Below are 19,351 nucleotides of genomic sequence, written 5' to 3' on the forward strand. Positions count from 1 at the left end.
CTCCTTCCTCTTCCCCTTTCAGAGGGTGATGGAGTTGGTCTGCAGGTCTCTCCTTTCTGCCATTCTCTTCTACCACATTCCTCTTCCTCACCTCTCCCTCCCTCCCTGTCTCTGTCACTGTGGATCACACACACACACACACACACACACACACACACACACACACTTGCATTGTGTCTTTATTCTGAGCAAAGGACTTCTTTTCAAAAAAGCATTCTGTGGGACGGGAGATACAGTAGTAAGCTAGATAGACAGGATCTTTGCCTTCATGAAGTTTATGAGGAAGGAACAGGTCAAGAAAGAATAAAAACACGTGATTGGAATAGTGCTATGCGGATGCCTTGAATGCACCTGATTTGGATGAGGAGGCTGTGGGAGGAGCCTCTTGGAGTAAATGATGTTTGTGTCAGACCTGAAGGGTGAGCAGGCTTTAGATTAAGTCGTTTGCCTCAATGACCAAGGCTCCAAAATTTCCAGATCGTGGGGCCTGTGGGCAGCGATATGATTGGAAGGTGGGCTTGAGCAGGACCTGTCTTGAAGCTCTGCTCCATACCAGGCTCACTGTTTCACTGAGAGAGAGAGAGAGAGAGAGTGTGTGTGTGTGTGTGTGTGTGTGTGTGGTGAGGGATGGGGGTTGGTGGGGCTAAAGCTCCTCTCACGCACATTTGGCTCAAGCTCCAGACAAAGGAATAGCATGTGCAGAGGCCCTGGAGCCAAGAAGAGTTTGGCCCCTTCAAAGAACTGAAAAGAAGCCAGGGTTGCTGGACCAGGGGACCGGGGGTTAGGCGTGGGATGGCCACAGACTGGAGAAGCTGCTGCTGGGGCTTCACAGGGTCTTGGATTAACTTAACTCAAATGTGTGGTAGTGGTGATGTAGGGCACTGACCTGATCTGACTTGCTTTTTTTTTTTTTTTTTAAGATCACTGGCTGCTGTGTGAGTCATAGATTGGAACAGGGCAAGAGGAAACAAGGCGGCCTGTTAGGAAGCTGCTGTCAGAATCCAGACCAGAGGGGATGGTGCATGTGGCTGGGGGGCGGGGGGGGGGGCGCCCCCAGTGGAAATGGTGGGAAGTGGCTGTAGGTGCAAGCTGAAGTTCAGTGCTCTTAGTGGAGGGAACTTCAGCTTCGGGAGAGGGCAGCTGAGCCCCTTGTTTACTGGACCACAAAGGCTGAATGAACCTCATTCAATCATTCAAGCCCTTTTTAGTTGTTGCTCACTGTATGTCTGGCACTGTCCTAGGAACTGCAGATACACCAGAGAATAAAACAACTCCAGCTTTCATGGGAAGATCAAACAAAATAAATATGAAATTTTAGGGGCACCTGTGTGGTTCAGTCGGTTAAGCGTTTGCCTTTGGCTCAGGTCATGATCCTAGGGTCCTGGTCAGGCTCCCTGTTCAGCGGGGTGTCTGCTTCTCCCTCTCTCTCTGCTCCTCCCCCTGGCTCATGCGCATGCTCTCTCAAATAAATTAAAAAATCTTAAAAAAAAGAAATTTTAGCCTGTTAGATAGTGGTAAGTATCCTAGAGAATTATAAAGCAGTAAAGGGGATAAGGAATACTGGATAGAAGGGAGGGGTGGTGTCAACTTTAAATTGGCCAATCAGAGAAGGTGGTTAAAGACTTGAGGAATTGAGCCTTTAAATAACTCCTCAAAATGGAATAAACAGCAAGTGCAAAGGCCCTGAGGTAGGCACGTACTTGTGTTTAAAGAAAAACAGCTGGAGCTGAGAGAGTGAGAGGGAAATGAGATCAGGATGTGAACTGGGGCCAGATGGCATAATATCTTATAGGCCATTGTGAGGACTTTGACTTTTCTTCCCAATGGAAAGAGAAACCATTGGAAGATTGTGAATGTAGGGGTCACATGATCTGAAGAGGCCATCATCTGAGATGGGAAAGACTGCAGGTGGAGCATTTGGGGGCAGGAAAGACAGGAGTTCAGTTTTAGACATACTGGGTTTGAGATGGTGCTAGATGTTCAAATGGAGATGGGGCAGCTAGAGATAGGAATCTGGAACTCAGGAGGGTTCCAGCATGGCTGTATACACTTGAGAGTTGTGTGTGTACGTGTGTGTGTGTTTCAAGCAAACAGACTGGGATGTCAACAAGTGGGTGAGTGCAGATAGAGAAGAGAATGTTCTCTAAGGTCTAAACTTGGGATACTCCAATATTAAAAGCAGATAGAAAGGAAGAACAGCCAGTGAGCTAAGAAAAAACAAACCAGCAAGACAAAATAAAAGTTAAGAGTACATGGTATTCTGGAAACTAAGTAAAGGTAACATTTCAAGGACAAAGAGGTTATCAGCTGCATCAGATCTGCTGAGAGGTCACGTAAAATGAGGATTTGCTGGATTTGGTAACATGAAGGTCATTGGTGAGGAGTTCTGGGAATCCGCAGTTCAGCCCAAACTGCTCTCAAGTTCAGCTAAAAAGTAGGAGGAAACATTTATTTTTTTTAAAAAAGTTTTATTCATTTATTTTAGAGAGAGAGCACAAGCAGTGGGAGGGGCAAAAGCAGACTCCTCGCTGAGCGGGGAGCCCGACGATGCGGGGCTCCCTCCCACGACCCTGAGGTCATGACCGGAGCCGAAATGAAGAGTCAGATGCTTAACCCACTGAGCCACCCAGGTGCCCCAAAATAAACTTCTTAAAAGCAACAAAGAGCTAGCTGGAGAGTGAAGAATTACCCAGCCAAACCCCAGGAATAGATAGGAGCTGGCAAGGAAAGCCCAGCAAAAGGGGAACTTGAGCTTGGGCGGGCGGGTGGTGATGCAAAGTAGGAAGAGTCCGGTGGAAGGCCAAAGCGCACTTTTGGAGGTCTCGTGGGATTAAGGGGGACAGAGCTGGAGTTTGGGAACCACAAAGAGCGGAAACTCAAATAAATTACACATGCACACCTTAGTCTGGGACCCCAGTGGGCGACAACCTAGGTGTCAAGGTAAATCTAAAGCATATCACACATGCTTGCGAACTACCATCATGTCGTCTGGGTGGTGCAGCGAATCTTGAGGCTCGGACTTGGATTTAGGTGGTTCTGGACTGCTAGCGTCCCCAGGACTTTTGCAGAAACAAACATGGCAACAACATCCTAGGTTCCAAATTATTTCTACAAATAAGTTTTCAAATACAATATCTGATGTTGAATCAAAAATACCAGGAGACAGTAAAGTATGAGTAAGAAAAAGCAGAAATAATAAACGACAAGAATATACCACAGGCAATCTGTTCACACCTCTATGATCTCACTGGTCACATTGTGTTATTATTTTTTGTGACTCTTTTTTGATGGGGAACATTTCTTGCTTGCTTCTCCAGCATCCATTCCATGCTCTTCCCTTCCCAACACTCTTAATTTCAGTTCTGGTAAGAATGTGGTACTGGAGAGGCTGATCTATGACCAGTTCTAGGAGTGGGGCATGTGAGCTATCCACTGAGTCTATCTTCTTGTCCTCAGGATTGATTCAGGGGTGAGCATGTCAGCTAGGCCAGTGGGAAAAATGCTGATACAGAATCTCTGCTCTTGGATAAGAAAGACTGTCCTTCTGAGAGCCACTGGCTATAGGATGAAACCCACCCCGGAGAAGACCAAATAGAGAATTGGCAAGAAATCAGGTCTTTGGTGACATCATTAAGCTGCTAGATCCAGGCCCATCTGAAGGTAGACCTGCCTCTAGTGCAGCACCATCCAACAGAAATATAATGTAACTCATCTATGTAAATTATCTAGTAGCCACATTAAGAAGTGAAATAATTTTAATCATATATTTTATTTAACCTAATATCCAAAATAGTTTCATTTTTATAAATGATCATTAATGTAAAATACTAGTAATGAAATATCTTACATTCTATTTTTCATGCTAAGTATGAAATCCAGTGTGTACACTCAACACATCTCTATTGGGACTACCTATACTTCAAGTGTTCAATAGCCCTGTAGGGCTGGGGACTATCAGACTGACACCACAGCTCTAGAGTTTTCTTTTACTGAACCAATAAATTCCCTTACAACCATTTTTAACAGGTTTATTGAGATATAGTTTCTTTTTTTTTAAGATTTTATGTATTTGACAGAGAGAGAGATGCTTTACCCAGGCACCCCGACAGAGAGAGAGAGAGAGAGAGAGCACAAGCAGGGGAAGCTGTAGGCAGAGGGAGAAGCAGACTCCCCGCTGAGCAGGGAGCCCGATCCCAGGACTCGATCCCAGGACCCTGGGATCACGACCCAAGCCGAAGGCCGATGCTTAACTGACTGAGCCACCCAGGCACCCCTGAGATATAATTTCTTTACCATAAAATTTACCCGTTGTAAGTGTACCGTTCTATGGTTATTAGTAAATTTATAGATTGTGCAAACATTCCCCACCTCTAATTTTGGAACACTTCCATCACCCCAGAAAGTTCCCTCATGCCTCTTTGGTGTTACTCTCTGTTTCCATGCCCCAGCCCCAGGCAATCACTGGTCTTCTCTCTGTCTCTATAAATTGTCCTTTTCTGGCTATTTCATGTAAACGAAATCATATAATGTGTAGTCTTTGGCTTCTGACTTCTCTCACTTAGCATAGCGTTTTTGAGATTCGTGCATGTTTTGGCACATGTCAGTACTTCATTTCTTTTTATTGTTGACTAGTATTCCAGTATACGGCTATACACACCTTTTGTTTATCTACCCACCAGTTGATAGACACGTGGATTGTTTCCAATTTGGAGTTATGACTAATGCTACTACGAACACTGACGTCCAAGTCTTTGTGTGGACATATGTTTCCATTTCTCTTGAGTAGAGTCTTAGGAGTGGAATTCCTTGGTCATATGCTAAGTTTATGTTTAATCTTTTAAGAAACTGCTGAACAGTCCTCCTGGCTGGTTCAGTCGGTAGAGCATGTGACTCTTGATCTCGGGGTCATGAGTTTGAGCTCCATGTTGGGTTTAGAGATTACTTAAAAAAAAAAAGTTAAGACTGCCAAACTGTTTTCCAAAGTAGCTGACTATTTTGCATTCCCACCAGCATGTCTGAGGACTCCTATCTTTCCACATCCCTGCCAACAGTTGGCATTGTCTGTCTCTTTTAATAGCCTTCTTGTGGGTGTACACCGGAATCTCGTTGTGGTTTTAAGTTGCATTTTCCTAATGACTAACGACATCAAGCATCTTTTTGTGTACTTATTGGCCATTTGTGTTTCTTTAGTGAAATGTCTATTCAAATCTTTTGCCAATTTTTAATTAACTTACGGTATTTTATTTTCTTAGTGATATCTTTTTTTTTTAAGGTTTTTTATTTATTTATTTAACAGAGAGAGACACAGCGAGAGAGGGAACACAAGCAGGGGGAGTGGGAAAGGGAGAAGCAGGCTTCCTGCTGAGCAGGGAGCCCAATGCGGGGCTCGATCCCAGGACCCTGGGACCATGACCTGAGCCAAAGGCAGACGCTTAACGACTGAACCACCCAGGTGCCCCTAGTGATATCTTTTTTTTTTAAAAAAGAAAGACAGCGAGAGAGGGAACACAAGCAGGGGAAGTGGGAGAGGGAGAAGCAGGCCTCCTGCTGAGCAGGGAGCCCGATGTGGGACTCGATTCCAGGACCCCGGGATCATGACCTGAGCCGAAGGCAGACACTTAACCGACTGAGCCACCCATGTGCCCCTGAGCCAGTTGATTTTCAAAGCAGGAGGCTCCAGGGAGCCCTGTCTTGCCAGAAAAGTCGGTTTTGGTTAAAAATAAGACGTAGGCACCCTTCACCCTGGGTACTCTTAAGTCAACTCCTTTCCTCCTCCTGTAAGCATGGGAAGTGGTTTGGCAGAGCTAATAATACTTTCTTAGGGATATTATGGTGGAAAGGAGAGTGAGAGGTTAAAAAGTTATACCTGGTAATAATTGTAATATAAATAATAATGACTGCTATTATCGTAAAAACTACCATTGCAGAATGTCCCCCGAGACAATATGCTGAGAACCCCCGAGTTGTGACCAACTGTCCTGGCTTGCCTGGGACTAGGGTGGTTTCCCAGGACCGGACTTCCGATGCTAAAACCAAGAGAGGCCAGCCACACTGTGGTAACTGGTCATCTAAATCCAGTCTCACGGACGCCTGGGTGGCTCCGATGGTTAAGCGTCTGCCTTCGGCTCAGGTCATGATCCCAGGGTCCTGGGATCGAGTCCCGCATCGGGCTCCCTGCTCCTTGGGAGACTGCTTCTCCCTCTGCTTCTCTCTCTCTCTCTGTCTCTCATGAATAAATAAATACAAATCTTTAAAAAAAATAAAATAAAAATAAATCCAGCCTCACACTTGTGAGCTGTGTGGCCGTGGATGCTTCTTCTACTTCTCTATTCCCCAGAGATAATATTCTCAGAGAGAATATCTAACTCATACATTTGTTTTAAGGATAAAATAAAACATATGTAAAGCATTAAGCTCAGTACATGGCATATATTAACTACAAATAAGTGTTAGATATCATTACCTAAACTCCTATCTAATTTAAACTTGCAAGTTTTGTTTGTTCTTTTGGGGAGACAGCAGTTTTTATTTATTTAAATGTATAGCCCACCTACATCAAAATTTATATAATAAAAGCCAAAAAAAAGCCAAATATACAGCAAGACCGCTAGGAAAGAAAATAATAAAACCACATAGTAGGGCGCCTGGGTGGTTCAGTCGTTAAGCGTCTGCCTTCGGCTCAGGTCATGATCCCAGGGTCCTGGGATCGAGCCCTGCATCGGGCTCCCTGCTCCGCAAGGAGCCTGCTTCTCCCTCTGCCTGCTGCTCCCCCTGCTTGTGCTCTCTCTCCCTCTGACAAATAAATAAAATCTTAAAAAAAAAAAAAAAAAAAAGAATTCCATTAAAAAAAATAAAATAAAACTACATAGTAAAAGAGAGAGAAGAACGAACCCCAAATCCAGGCCAGTAGGTATCTAGAAGTGTGCATTCAGTGGGCCTGGATGATGAGGGAAGGGCCATCATTTACTTGGGATTGGGAAGCTGATCACAAGGTGCAGCTGACTCTTCCTTTCCTGCTTAAAATAGATCCTGAGTTAGATGTTTTTATTATGTCTATTTTACAGAGTTGGAAACAGAGTAAAAAGCACAGAGAAGTCCACTTGTTCCCTCATCATCTTTTTTGGGACTAGCTTCTGGCCATCCTAATTTTGTCAGAGGAATATGAGGAAGCTCAAGAAATTATGAGCCCAGCTATCAGCCAAGGTGCCACCCAGCCTCCTAGAGCCAGGGAATGCTCTAGCAATTGAGTCCAAACCCCTTGCTTTGCAAATGAGGCCACTGAAGCCCAGAGCAGGGGCTACCTTTCTCAGCATCCAGGTACTCGAGGAACCAGGACTAGAACCCAGCTTACCAACTCCCAACCCGGTGTCCTCTGCTAAAGTGGTCACGGCTACACAGGGAAGCTGGAGGCCACGCACAGCTCACGAGGCCTAGGGATGTAGGCTGGAAACAGCTAAGGATGAACTTAGACAGTGTCCTCAAGTCTGCGTTTCCAAATGGGCAGGTAGGGAGGCAGGATTTATGTTTTTCCAAATGAGGTCATGTAGTTCTGTGGATGAGACCAGCAATGCCTCCAGGGAGGGCCTGAGATCTGCAGGCAGGAATCTGAAATGGGAAAGAGAAGGCCTCCAGTGTCCTTACAGGTCGGGGTCTACAGATGCATGGACTCACCTATCCCACCCCCCTACCCCCCAAAACCAGAAGCAAAGCTACTCAGGGAAGGAAACCAAGAATGGCCGACTTGAGGCGACCTGTCCTTTCCAGGACAAATTCGCCAAGATTCTGTGCAACACAGGGCCTGTGAGACTTGGGAAATGGAACTTGTGTCCCTGGGAGGAAGGCCAGGGTGACATGGGGCTCCTGTGTGGGAGAAGGAAGGGGTTGGTATGTACCCGTCCAGACCGTTGGAGCCCTTCCTCACACAGGGAGGCCTCGACTTGCTTATCAGTCTGAACAGGCATCTGACCTTTGTGTTCACTTCTTTGGGGTTTGCCTCCTGGGTGGGGGGGTACTGGCTTCTTGGAAATGCAAATCAGGTCCCCTCACGCACTTGTGCCCACAAGCGGACACGGTGCTCTGCAGCACAGCATCCCTGTCCTTCACGTGTCCCTTTCTCACCTCTGCCACTCGGTTCCAGGCACCCTGAGCTTTTCCAAGTTGCTCCGGTGTGCTACGCTCCCCACTTCTCTCTCCCCTCTTAGCCTGTCCCCATCTCTATTGATTAGCGTGACACCATTTGCTGTAACAAATCTCAAAATTTCCGTGTTTAACACAAAGTTGTTTTCAGGTTCTCCTGACAATCTGGATTGGTATTTCCGGATGTCGTGGGATGGTGGTGAGGGTGGGGGCTGCCATCTTCCCGGAGAGGCCTCCAAGATTGCCTCAGGCATCGACAGACTGTCCGCACAACAGGAGGGAGCACCGGATGGTCCTATAAAGGAGGTTTTCATGGGTCAGCACACATTGTTTTTGCTCACATTTCATGAGCCAGAACTCAGTCATTTGGCCACACTTCACTGCAAGGGGGTCTGAGCAACATTCTAGCTGTGTTCCCAGCAAAGAAGGAATGGGTTTTTGTGAACACTGCCACACCATCCTTGAGTATTTCCTAACTCATTATGACTGGGTGGAGCTGCTCCTTTGGGGTTGAACCATTACGCTTGGAAGCCAATCCTTTTATAACCCATATTGAAGGTAGAGTACAATCATGGTTTACTTACACATTTTTCTGAGTTAGAACGTGTATTAGTTTCCTATTGCTTCTGTAACAGATTACCACACACTTGGTGGATTAAAACAACATAAATTCATTTTCTTACAGTTCTAGTGTCAGAGGCCTGAAGTGGGTCTTACTGGGTTAAAATCAAGGTATCAATAGGGCAATGCTCCTTTCTGGAGGCTCTAGGGGGCGGGGGGGGGGTCTGTTTCCTTGCCTTTTCCAGTGTGAGGGGTTTCCTGCACTCCTTGGCTCACAGACCCTTCCATCTTCAAAGCCAGCCATCACAGTCTCCTTCTCTGCCTCTGACCCTTCTTCCTCCCTCTTGTAAGGACCTCTGTGATTACATGGGGCCTATCTGGACAATCTGGGATAAATTCCCCATCTCAAGATCTTTGACTTAATCACATGTGCAGAGTCCCCTCGGCCATGTAAGGTAACATATTCACAGGGCCCCCAGGGATTAGACCATAGACATCTTGGAGGGCTGTTATTTTGACCACCACACACTGTTAGGCTTTGTAAGGACTGCCTCCAGTGTTTGTTGCTATGTGGCCTTAGAAATAGGCACTGTACCTGGGACACTAGATGTTCTTCAGTGTGTCAGGTGATGGAATGGGTAGGGTCACAGCCTCCCAAAGTGAGCCACAGGCCGTGGCAAACCTGCCCATTTCTCTCTCCCCACGAGGCCCAGGCTGGCTCATGGCCAGCAGCCCATTTGTCATGGTTTCTACTTACCCATACGATGTGGTTGACAGAAAATTCATAGGGCCTATGGCCTTCATGTTCCAAGGCAAATTTTTAAAAAAATCAACCTTTTTGGGGCACCTGGAAGGCTCAGTCAGTTAAGCGTCTGACTTCAGCTCAGGTCATGATCTCAGGGTCCTGGGATCAAGCCCGACGTCAAGCCCCATGTTAGGCTCCATGCTCAGCGGGGTTTCTCTCTCTGCCTGTCCCCCTATTTGTGCTAATAAATAAATAATATAAAAATCAACCTTATTAAGATATAATTTACATATGATTAATTCATCCATCTTAAGTGTTCATTGAGTTTTGAGTAACATGTATCCCCATGCAACCACCACCATGAGGTGCATGTGTGTTCACAGTTTCTTTTGTTGTTTCAATGTACAGTTCTGAATTTTAAGATCTATACATAGATGTATGTAACCGTCATCACAATCAGGATACTGAATGATTCCATCACCCTCCAAAATTCTCCTAAGCTCCCCTCAGCCTCCCTCCAACCCCCTCCCTTAACCCTTGGCAATCGCTATTCTGTTATCGGAACTTAGTTTTGTCCAAAGAAAATTTTTTTAAAAGATTTATCTATTTTAGAGCGAGAGAGCACAAGTGTACAATTCAGTGACATTTAGTACACCCACAGTGTTGTGTTGCTACCATCTCTATCAAGTTCCAAAACACCTTCCGCTTCCCAAAAGAAAACGTTGTACCCATTAGCAGCCATCTCTATGTACCCCCTCACATTCCCACCCTCCCAGACCTAAGCAACCACCAATCTGCTTTCTGGCTTTATGAATTACCTATTCTGGATGTTCCATAGAGCTGGACCATACTTGACCTTCTGTGCCTGGCTTCTTTGACTTAGCATAACGTAGCATATCAGCATTTCATTCCTTTTCATGGCTGAGTAATATTCCACTGTATGGATATACCACAATTTGTCTATCCATTGTCTGCTGATGGCCCACAGAATTTGCCTTTTTTTTTTTTTTTTTAGAATTTGCCTTATTTTAATTTGAACATCACTAAGATTATTTCTACCCCCCAGAGCCTAACTCCAATGTCACCCCTTAGGGCCCATGTGCTTAGCCTTTCCACACATGTTCTCATGCCATATAATATTTTTGTAAAGAAGGGATCATCCCCCATTTTACACATTCAGAATCTGAGGCACAGAAGGATGAAGTTTCTGGATCCAGATGGGATTATAAACCTAATGTCCATCCCACTGCACCCTGGCTGGTATCTCTGAGTGCAAGTAACTGATAGTGAAGTCCATGTGGAAGGCAAATCCTTGGGGAAGATTTCAGTGCAGTGTAGACTAATGCAGAAAACCCTTGAATTCTGTACCCTTCCATAGGGTGTTCTGAATACCCTCTGTGTGCATCTCTCTCCAGGCAGGCAGCCACCATGCCCAGCGTGCAGCAATCATCACGTCCTTTCTTGATGCCCTCTCATTACTTTTAATTGCATCTGAGCCTCTCTAGCATCCTGTATTTTGATTCCTAATCCAGGGCGTTTCTCTGCCTCCCACTGGTCCAGCACAGCACTTCCTTTTCTCAGAGCTCCCCAGAGAAGTGCCCCCAGAAAATGGAGTTGGTCTTCTCTAATGAATTCATCTCTATAATGAAGAGTATAATAACCAAGCCCCGGCATATTTACATAGCAATCTTCACACAAAAGCAACATTACAAAGGGAAGATTTTTAAAAGAATGTCATCTCAAAGCTCCATTTCCTATAGTACTAAGAACACTATGGGAATTACCCTGACAAGAAGACAGAACCGACTCCCAGAGATGCTGGGTTAAAGACAATAGCTACACCAGCACCATTAATGTTTAAAGTCAATGGAGCATAAAACTGCTTTTCTCTACTTAGAGGCAGGCATCATCTTACAGAGAGGAGGGGGAAAAATTACCATTTAACTCTAGTGAAATCCTTAAGGCCTCCCCTAATTTTTATTCCCATTGAAATTCTCCATAAGTACCATCAGAATGAAAATGAGAATCGCTCTCTCTGGGGGGAATGGCTTCCAGTCCTCATCAGTAAGTGTGTGAAGAGCCCTCCACGGAGACGGAGGAGGAAGGCTGCCAGTTGGGAAAGGATATGTCACCAAAACCTGCAAAACTAGCTGTGGTGACAGACCTCGGACTTGGGAGCCTCTGGGCTGACTTCAGAAGGCCTCAAAGAGGCACAAGTGAGGGTAGACAGGAGGCAGAATTCAAGGGTAAATGGAAGGAAGTAATGCCTTCAGGGTCCATTTTACTTAGTGGGCTGCAAGGGGGAACATTTATCATTAATATATTAGCCGTTTCCCTGGGGGAATCGCTGGACTTGAGCCAGGCCTCTGTTAGTAAATCATTGGACGTAATCCCACATTACATTTGTGTAATGCCTGACAAAGCCTGTTCCCATTATCTCATTTGATCCTGAAAACAATCCTCAGAGGGAGGCAGGGCAGGGATTATTTTTCTATTTTACAAGTGAAAACACTTGTAAACTAATTTGCCAGGAGCTACACACCCAGGACGGGGCAGGAATGAGAGACTTTAATCTAGATCTTCGTACAACCTGTTCAGGGTTCTTTTGACTCCACACAGCAGACTAATCAAAATATTCCCAGCCCCACCCTGTCCTCACAACCATCAGCTTAACCAGCAACTAGGAGCTCACAGGGACAGAGCTTGGGTTTATGCTGCCCACACACCTCTGTTCTAATGAAGACATATAGCCCAGACCAGCAAACTCTGGGGGGAAAAAATTACATATCGTCTCCCTACACCAAAGACCAAAATTAATCCCAGATGGATTTGAAACAAACAAAAACGCACAACCACAAGGCATTAAAAAAAAAACTAAGGAAAAAACTGAATATTTAATAACTTTCTGGAGACAAGACTCTAAATTTAGCATTATGTTAGAAGTCTCAAGGAAAGGGATTTTGTAGATTTAGCTACATAAAATTTGTTAATTTTAGTAGAGGAAAAAAAATGACTGTACAGGGCCAACAAAAACCTGAAGAAATAGAGCAAAATGTGAAAGAAAAGGGTTAGCTTAACTTCTGGTGTATAGAGGAGTCATGCAAATACATAAGAAAAGCTCAAGAGGAAAAATTTACTAGGAAACAGACAATTAACCAAAAAAGGAAGTACAGTTGGTTAACATTTAGAAAACTGCTCTACCTAACTAAAAATCAAAAGGTATGAAAACACAAAGGAGATGTCAGTCTCACCTATGAATTCAGAAAAAAAAATTTTTTTTTAACTATAATACTCAACACAATGATGGGAGAATAGATGTACTCAACTCTTGGAAAGCAGTTTGGTACCTTTATCAGAAACCTTAAAATATCCATATTATTTGACCTAAAATTCCACTCCTGGGAATATGGTCTTAGGAAAAGAATCATGAACATGGAAAAAGTTTTACGAAAAGAAATGTTAGTGACACAGAGTGGTGAAATTTGGTAAACAGCAAATGCTATAGGAATTGTTAAATAATTTATGGAACAGCAACTTGATGGAAACATCCGTAATCATTATAGGTTCTCAAAGTGCATGCGATAACAAGAACACCATTTATGGTGTAAGTGGAAAAGCGTTAACACTATGTGTGGTTGTTTGTATGATACACTTTGCTAGAGAAAAGCTGGAAAGGGAAAAAAAAACTAAATGTGAACATGTTTGAGTCCTATGATTATGAGTTTTTTTTCCCCACCGTCCTATATTTCTATTTTTTTTAATGAACAAAATCAACTCTTCTTTAGCCCTGCGGTGGCGCGTCCTTCCCTCCCAGTGTCCCTGGGTACTTGAAGGACAGCGCAGAGGGGAAGTCTCAGACACCCGACCCTGTAACGAACCTGCCCTCCTTTGCAATGTCGTCTCTGCTCCCCAATTTCCTCCTCCTTTCCCCGCCCCCCCCCCCCGCGCCGAAGCCGGACCGCCGGCGGAGCCCGCCCCTCCCCCACTACGCCAGGTCCGGGTGACTGCGGGCGCGCGGGGGAGGAGCGGGGAGGGCCCCAGCGTTGCTGACACGTGGGGAGCGAGGAAGCGTCGGAGGAGGAGGGGTTGGGTGTGTGGGTGGGTGTGTCCGCGAGTGGGAGAAACCAACCCAGACCACCTCAGAGTCGGCGTTCTCTCGTGCTGCTTACCGGGCCGAGGAAGTACGCAGCTCTCCCCACTCCCGGGATCCCCTCCTAGGTAGGTACCGAGAGCAAACGCCAGAGGGCTCCGACCGCGGCCCTGCACTGCCCGCGACGACCCATTATCCGGTCCCTGCTCGCGCGTCCCCCTCCCCGGCCCGGCGCGGTGGTAGGGCCCGGCGGCGACGTCACCCATTGTTTACAAATCAACCCGAGCCGGTAGGATTCCGGCTCCCGCGGCTGCAGGCGCGCGGCGCGAGTGCCTGGCGGGCTCTCGCTTCCGCGTCCGCCCGGGGCCCCCGCCCCCGCCCCCGCCCCCGCTTCGGCCCCAGCCCCGCGCCCCGCGCCCCGCTCCGCCGCGGCCCACCGAGCCCCGCCGGCCGCCGAGCCGCCAGCGCCGGCCGCAGAGCTCCGGGTGCCCGGGTGGGGGGCCATGCCGTGCCGGAGGGAGGAGGAAGAGGAAGCCGGCGAGGAAGCGGAGGGGGAGGCGGAGGAGGAGGAGGACAGCTTCCTCCTGCTGGAGCAGTCGGTGACGCTGGGCGGCTCGGGCGAGGTGGACCTGCTGGTGGCCCAGATCGGCGAGACGCTGCAGCTGGACGCGGCGCAGGACAGCCCGGCCTCCCCGTGCGCGCCCCCGGGGCCGCCGCTGCAGCCCCCGCGGCCCCCGGCGGCCGTGCGGGCGGACAAGGCCCGGCCCCCGGCGCTGCCGCTGCTTCTGCCGCCGGCGCCGGCCGAGGCGGTGGGCCCGGCGCCCCCGGGGGCCCTGCGCTGCGCCCTCGGGGACCGCGGCCGCGTGCGGGGCCGGGCTGCGCCCTACTTCGTGGCCGAGCTCGCCGCAGGCCCCAGCGCTCTGCCCGGGCCGTGCCGGCGAGGTTGGCTGCGGGGCGCCGTTGCCTCCCGCCGCCTGCAACAGCGACGGTGGCCCCCAGCCGGGACGCGCGCCCGCGACGACGACCCGCACCGGCTCCTGCAGCAGCTCGTGCTCTCGGGGAACCTCATCAAGGAGGCGGTGCGGAGGCTTCAGCGAGCCGTCGCCGCTGTGGCAGCCACGAGCCCCGCGGGCGCCTCTGGGCCCGGAGGCGGCTGCAGCGGACCGGACCCTGTCGCCCTGCAGCCCTCCGGCGCCTTGCACTGACCCGGGGCCCCAGGAGGAGCGAGGACGCCAATGCGCACACCCAACAGCGTCCTGCCCTCCCCAACCCAGAGCTGAAGTCGCCGTCGCCGTCCTGGGAGCGACCGCCCAGGCTGCGGGGAGACGCGTGGGGAGAGACCTCGAGGCGAGAACTTACCGGTCCCAGCGAGGCTGTTGGAGAACAAGACCGTGGAGAAGTGCACGGGCCAGGGCGCAAACGTGCCGCGTGAGAATTTCCCCGGCCACCTCGGGGCCAAGGATCTGGGATAAACTGGGAGAACTGTGGCAGCTACTTGCATCGACTTGTACCTGATTTAACCCTTGGGGGCGTCGTGTGCTTCGATTGTTTAAAGATTGGGCTCCAAGGGGCGGGTATCGCCAGGGCTTTATAACAATACTTGAAAACTAATGATACGCATACATTTTATTTTCCGGTGGAAGAGCTTAGTGAAAATGGTGCTACATTGGCTGTGCAAAGAAATTCCGGAGGGAAGAAGAATGTAAAAGCTTGCTGGGGGGTGGGTTGCCATCACCCCCTTCTTCCCACCTAATTGGTGTTTGGTGGCTGTGGGAGATGGAGCTCCTGTTTAGTGGGTTAGAGGGAGGTGGAGAATTTTGAAGGTGGGTAGAGTTGGAGTTGAATGTGGACTTTTAACTGACTTGACCTTGCCACCTGTGGGTGAAGGTCACAGTGTGCTGTGTAAAAGGCTGTGGGGTTCCTGGGACAGCTAGAGTCACCCTTTTGTCTTTTCTTTCTCTTGCTCCAGGAAGAGCGCAGTCTGTGCTTTGCCTACCTCTTGGAGTCCGCTGAGGACACACAGAGGCAGAGAGGGACAAATGGGGAGAGTGATTTTGTTTTTTTTCCTGTGCTTTCCTCTTCCCAGAACTCCTCCTCCTCCTCTCTCGGGGCCACTCTTGGCCATGCCATGAGCTTTCTCAGAAAGTCATAAATAGTCTCCCGTGTCCTCTCAGCCAGACTTTCTTATTCCACCCTTCCTGGTGTTTGCATGGGATAGATGAGACCCTGGCGGTGTTTCTGCTCTGTTCTGGCCGTCTGTGGAGCCGTGGGCCTGAGCCTTTGTGGGCCCTCATCCCTCACAGTTTCCTCCTGTCACCAGCTCTTCTTGTGAGTGACTGAAACCGTGTTTAAAATGTGACTCTCCGAGAGGAGAACCCACTGGCTTTACCCTTGTGAAACTTGACGGCACTTTAAGTGAAGTGCCACCCCCAAAATTAAGGTAGCTAAACCAGTTTTAAAAAACAGATTCAATGGCTTGTTCATCCTCCAGATGTAGCTATTGACGTACACTTCGCACCGGAGTGTCAGAAATCGTGGTGGTCCTGATTTATAGGATTTCTTAATTAAAATGTCTGCTGAATAAATTTGGTTTTTGTTTTGGAGCGTGGTTTGGCTTTTTGGTGGAAAGTGGGGAAAAGAAAAACACACAGGGGATATCTTCATACCGGAGAGTGTCCTCGGGGGCACCTGGGCAAATGGTTGGAGCCAGCTTTGCTCAGCATGGAATCAGTAGGGCTGCCGTCCTTCATTGTTTCCGGGTTGATGTTCCACGAGATCAGCAGATTAAGTCCAGGTTTCTGAAACCTGCTGGGGATGGGCTTCCATTTCCTTTGTGAAATAAGAACATATTCCAGAAGTGTTTTCTAGGCTGGAGGGCAGAGGCCCAGTGACTCGCTGTGGTGTGGGGGGGGTGGTGGAGGGAATTTTCACCTGGATTTTTGTGTGTGAAGAATGGGGAGGGCACAGGCAAAGCCATCCTGTTTCCCCTCTCGCCCGCTGACCCAGCGTGGAGCTATGGGCTAGGAAAGGAAAAACAGTTTCACAGGCATGCATTTGGTAGTTGTGAATGGCTTGGTTAGAACCTGGAGGGGTCGGGTTAACTGAAGGTTTCCTGTCCTCAGGCCCATCCTCCCCAGGCGCGGAGCTCTTGAGTCCCTTCCTACTTGGTCCCGCACAGAGGTCTGCCAGCCAGCCCCCTTAGGCCCTGTCCTGCCTAGCACCTCTTTCTCCCTGGCCTGCCCACCACTCACCCTCGCTGGGGCTGCAGGAGAAAGCTGGTACTCAGTGACTGGGTTTGACTCAGCTCTGCGACTCATCAGCTGTGTCATAACGAGCAAGTCACTGCTCTGTGCTTTTTCCTTCTTGTTAATAAAACAATACTACTTAGAGGGTAGTTGAGAGGATTAAATGAAGATCTGGATGTCTGAGATAACTTACATGTTCAAAAAATGATATGGCTAATTCTTGGCACCCCCACTGTCCCTTCCTCCCAGGGGGCCCATATCTGTCTCCTAAATGTGTACAACTTGCCCTCGCTAACTTCAGCCACCATGAGCACAAGCTGTCCCTAGCCTTTTGCTACTGTACCCTACAAGTGCCTCTAACTCCCAGAGGCTGCTTCCACATAACCTAAACCAGTCTGTCCCTCTGCTTTCATCATTCTGGGGTTACTATTCACTGGGCACACGCGTGCTAAGTACTATTCTGGGTGGCTTAAATCACTATATCATTTCATTATGTCATGGTTTTATGGGCCATGAGATAGGCACTGTTTTCTCCATTTTATAGATGAGGACACTGAGGCCCAGGAGATTGAGTGATTTGCTGGAAGTCACCACCTTTTAAGTAGACAAGCTGGGATTTGAACCCAGACAGTCTGGTTCTGGGATCTCCTGTTCCTCAACCAGATCTTCCGGTATACTGTACCACCTGTCTGAGACTTTCTTGACACCGTTTTCTCCCATGTTGGATTTATTAAGTTTTCTTTTTTTTTTTTTTTAAGATTTTAAGTATTTATTTGAGAAAGAGGGAATGAGAGAGCACGAGAGGGAAGAGGGTCAGAGGGAGAAGCAGTCTCCCCTGCTGAGCAGGGAGCCCGATGCGGGACTCGATCCCGGGATTCCAGGATCATGACCTCAGCCGAAGGCAGTCGCTTAACCAACTGAGCCACCCAGGCGCCCCGGATTTATTAAGTTTTCTTAAGAGCATCCCACCGACCTTGACCCACTCAGTACCTTAACACAGTAGCATCACTGTTCTCAAACTTCTCTTGAATGCCAGCCACGTATGTGCAGGGTCCTGGGGGATCTGGGGTGGGGCAGGGTTTGAGACATCCTGGAAGAATTCACAAACAAATCTGGGGCCAAGGCCTTCCCTTAAGGTAGTAGGAATTGCATAAGCGAGGCATGGACAACAAACGGTTTTTAGCTGCTGCTCTTGGAACCTGTTTGTCTGTAAGATGAGGACACAGGGCCAAGATGGTGCAGTCGCACCCAGTGCCCATGTCTGGCGGTTTGCACTATGGCCAGAACAGCACTCAGGAATGAAGTTAGGGTGGTGTCTTCAGACAAGGAGGGAGGATCTACAGAACCTGAGAAGCAAGGGAGAGAGGGAAAGAGAAGTGATACCTGTTAAGGGCAGATACTCTGCTGGAACCTTTCATAAGGTGTTACTTTGCTCTTTATAATGGGGAGAGGTAGGAGTTATTGGTGGTGGAGCAGGATCTGAACTCATGGCTCTTAAGCTGATCCCCTGGCCTCCTGCCTGAACCTACCACACGTCTGGTGAACAGCCCCTCCTCCTGATTCAGCCATCTGCAAAGACTGTAGAGAGCCTGGGCCGGGGCCTGGGCAAGTGTCTGTGTGTCCAGGCAATGACCATTTATTCCCAAGGAGTTGCAGCTTGGGATAGCCCATTCCTAGTACTTGGCCCAGGAGTGACTGTGGCTGGGCTATCCCTAGCCCTTTGGAGCGCTGGGCACAGAACCGGGGTGTGGGAGCCAGCAGAATTGAGGCAACTCTCATCATCTGAAGGAGCTGGAGCCTAGGTTTCCCTGGTAACATTCTGCAAGTCTTGAGCACAGAAGGTCCAGAACAATAGGGAAGTGGCAAGCCCAAGTTGGTTGCTGGAGTGGGGGATGGGGCTTGATTAGGCGTTTCATGTGCGAAGTCAGAGGGACAGCAGCCTGGTGCCTCCTAAGTGACTAGAAGCCGGAGAGAGCAGGGCTGAAGCTAAGGACTTGGCAGAGCTGAAGCGGGTGGATGGCGCTGGGGAGACGGCGGCGGGTGGGAAGCAGTACTAGGCTAGCGAATGCGCACAACGCCTACCCAGCGCCGGGCTCCGGTCTCAGTACGTTCCGAAGACCAGCTCATCCCATCTGCGTGGGAGGAAGAAGAGTAAATAATAGGAATGGACGGAAAGTAAGAGTAGAACCAAGGGAGGCTGAAAGGTGGACTCTAAGGCATGGTTGGTGTGTGTGTGTCTACACAGGCGCAGTACACACGTGCGCACACACACACACCCACACCCACACAGCTGTAGCTACATTATTTCTGCGTACATCCTCTGTGGTTAGGTCCAGGGTATATGGAATCAGAACGTGCTCAGTGACTTTCGCTATCTTTTTTGCACCCTGAAAGTTAACTCCATTTCCCTCCTCGGCACCATTAAGCGGTGTGTTTTGAATACCTGCCCTGTGAGTTCCTCGCCTCCTTAACCCTGCTGAAGCAAAGTACTATGCAGGGTGCATCTGGAGAAAGGTGATCATGACTCCAGTCCAGGGGAGATTTTTGGGAAGACCTAGGAAATCAATTTTTAAC

General features: G+C 48.6%; 1 protein-coding gene across 1 annotated transcript; it reads left to right on the plus strand.

The window, feature by feature from the left end:
- The first annotated feature begins 13,954 nt into the window (after positions 1–13,954).
- FRAT2 (FRAT regulator of Wnt signaling pathway 2) lies at positions 13,955–14,827 on the plus strand. The gene has a single exon (XM_028098515.2). It carries the CDS (start codon positions 14,036–14,038, stop codon positions 14,735–14,737), a length of 702 nt encoding a protein of 233 aa, XP_027954316.1. The 5' UTR covers positions 13,955–14,035; the 3' UTR covers positions 14,738–14,827.
- The last annotated feature ends 4,524 nt before the right edge of the window (positions 14,828–19,351 follow it).

This window comes from Eumetopias jubatus, unplaced genomic scaffold (assembly GCF_037043125.1).
Source record: "Eumetopias jubatus isolate StellerSeaLion01/CBP00866 unplaced genomic scaffold, mEumJub1_p1.0 scaffold_17, whole genome shotgun sequence".
Lineage (NCBI taxonomy): Eukaryota > Metazoa > Chordata > Mammalia > Carnivora > Otariidae > Eumetopias > Eumetopias jubatus.

Excerpts from the sequence above, each read along its gene's own strand:
- FRAT2 (XM_028098515.2), top strand. The coding sequence starts at position 14,036 with ATGCCGTGCCGGAGGGAGGAGGAAGAGGAAGCCGGCGAGGAAGCGGAG.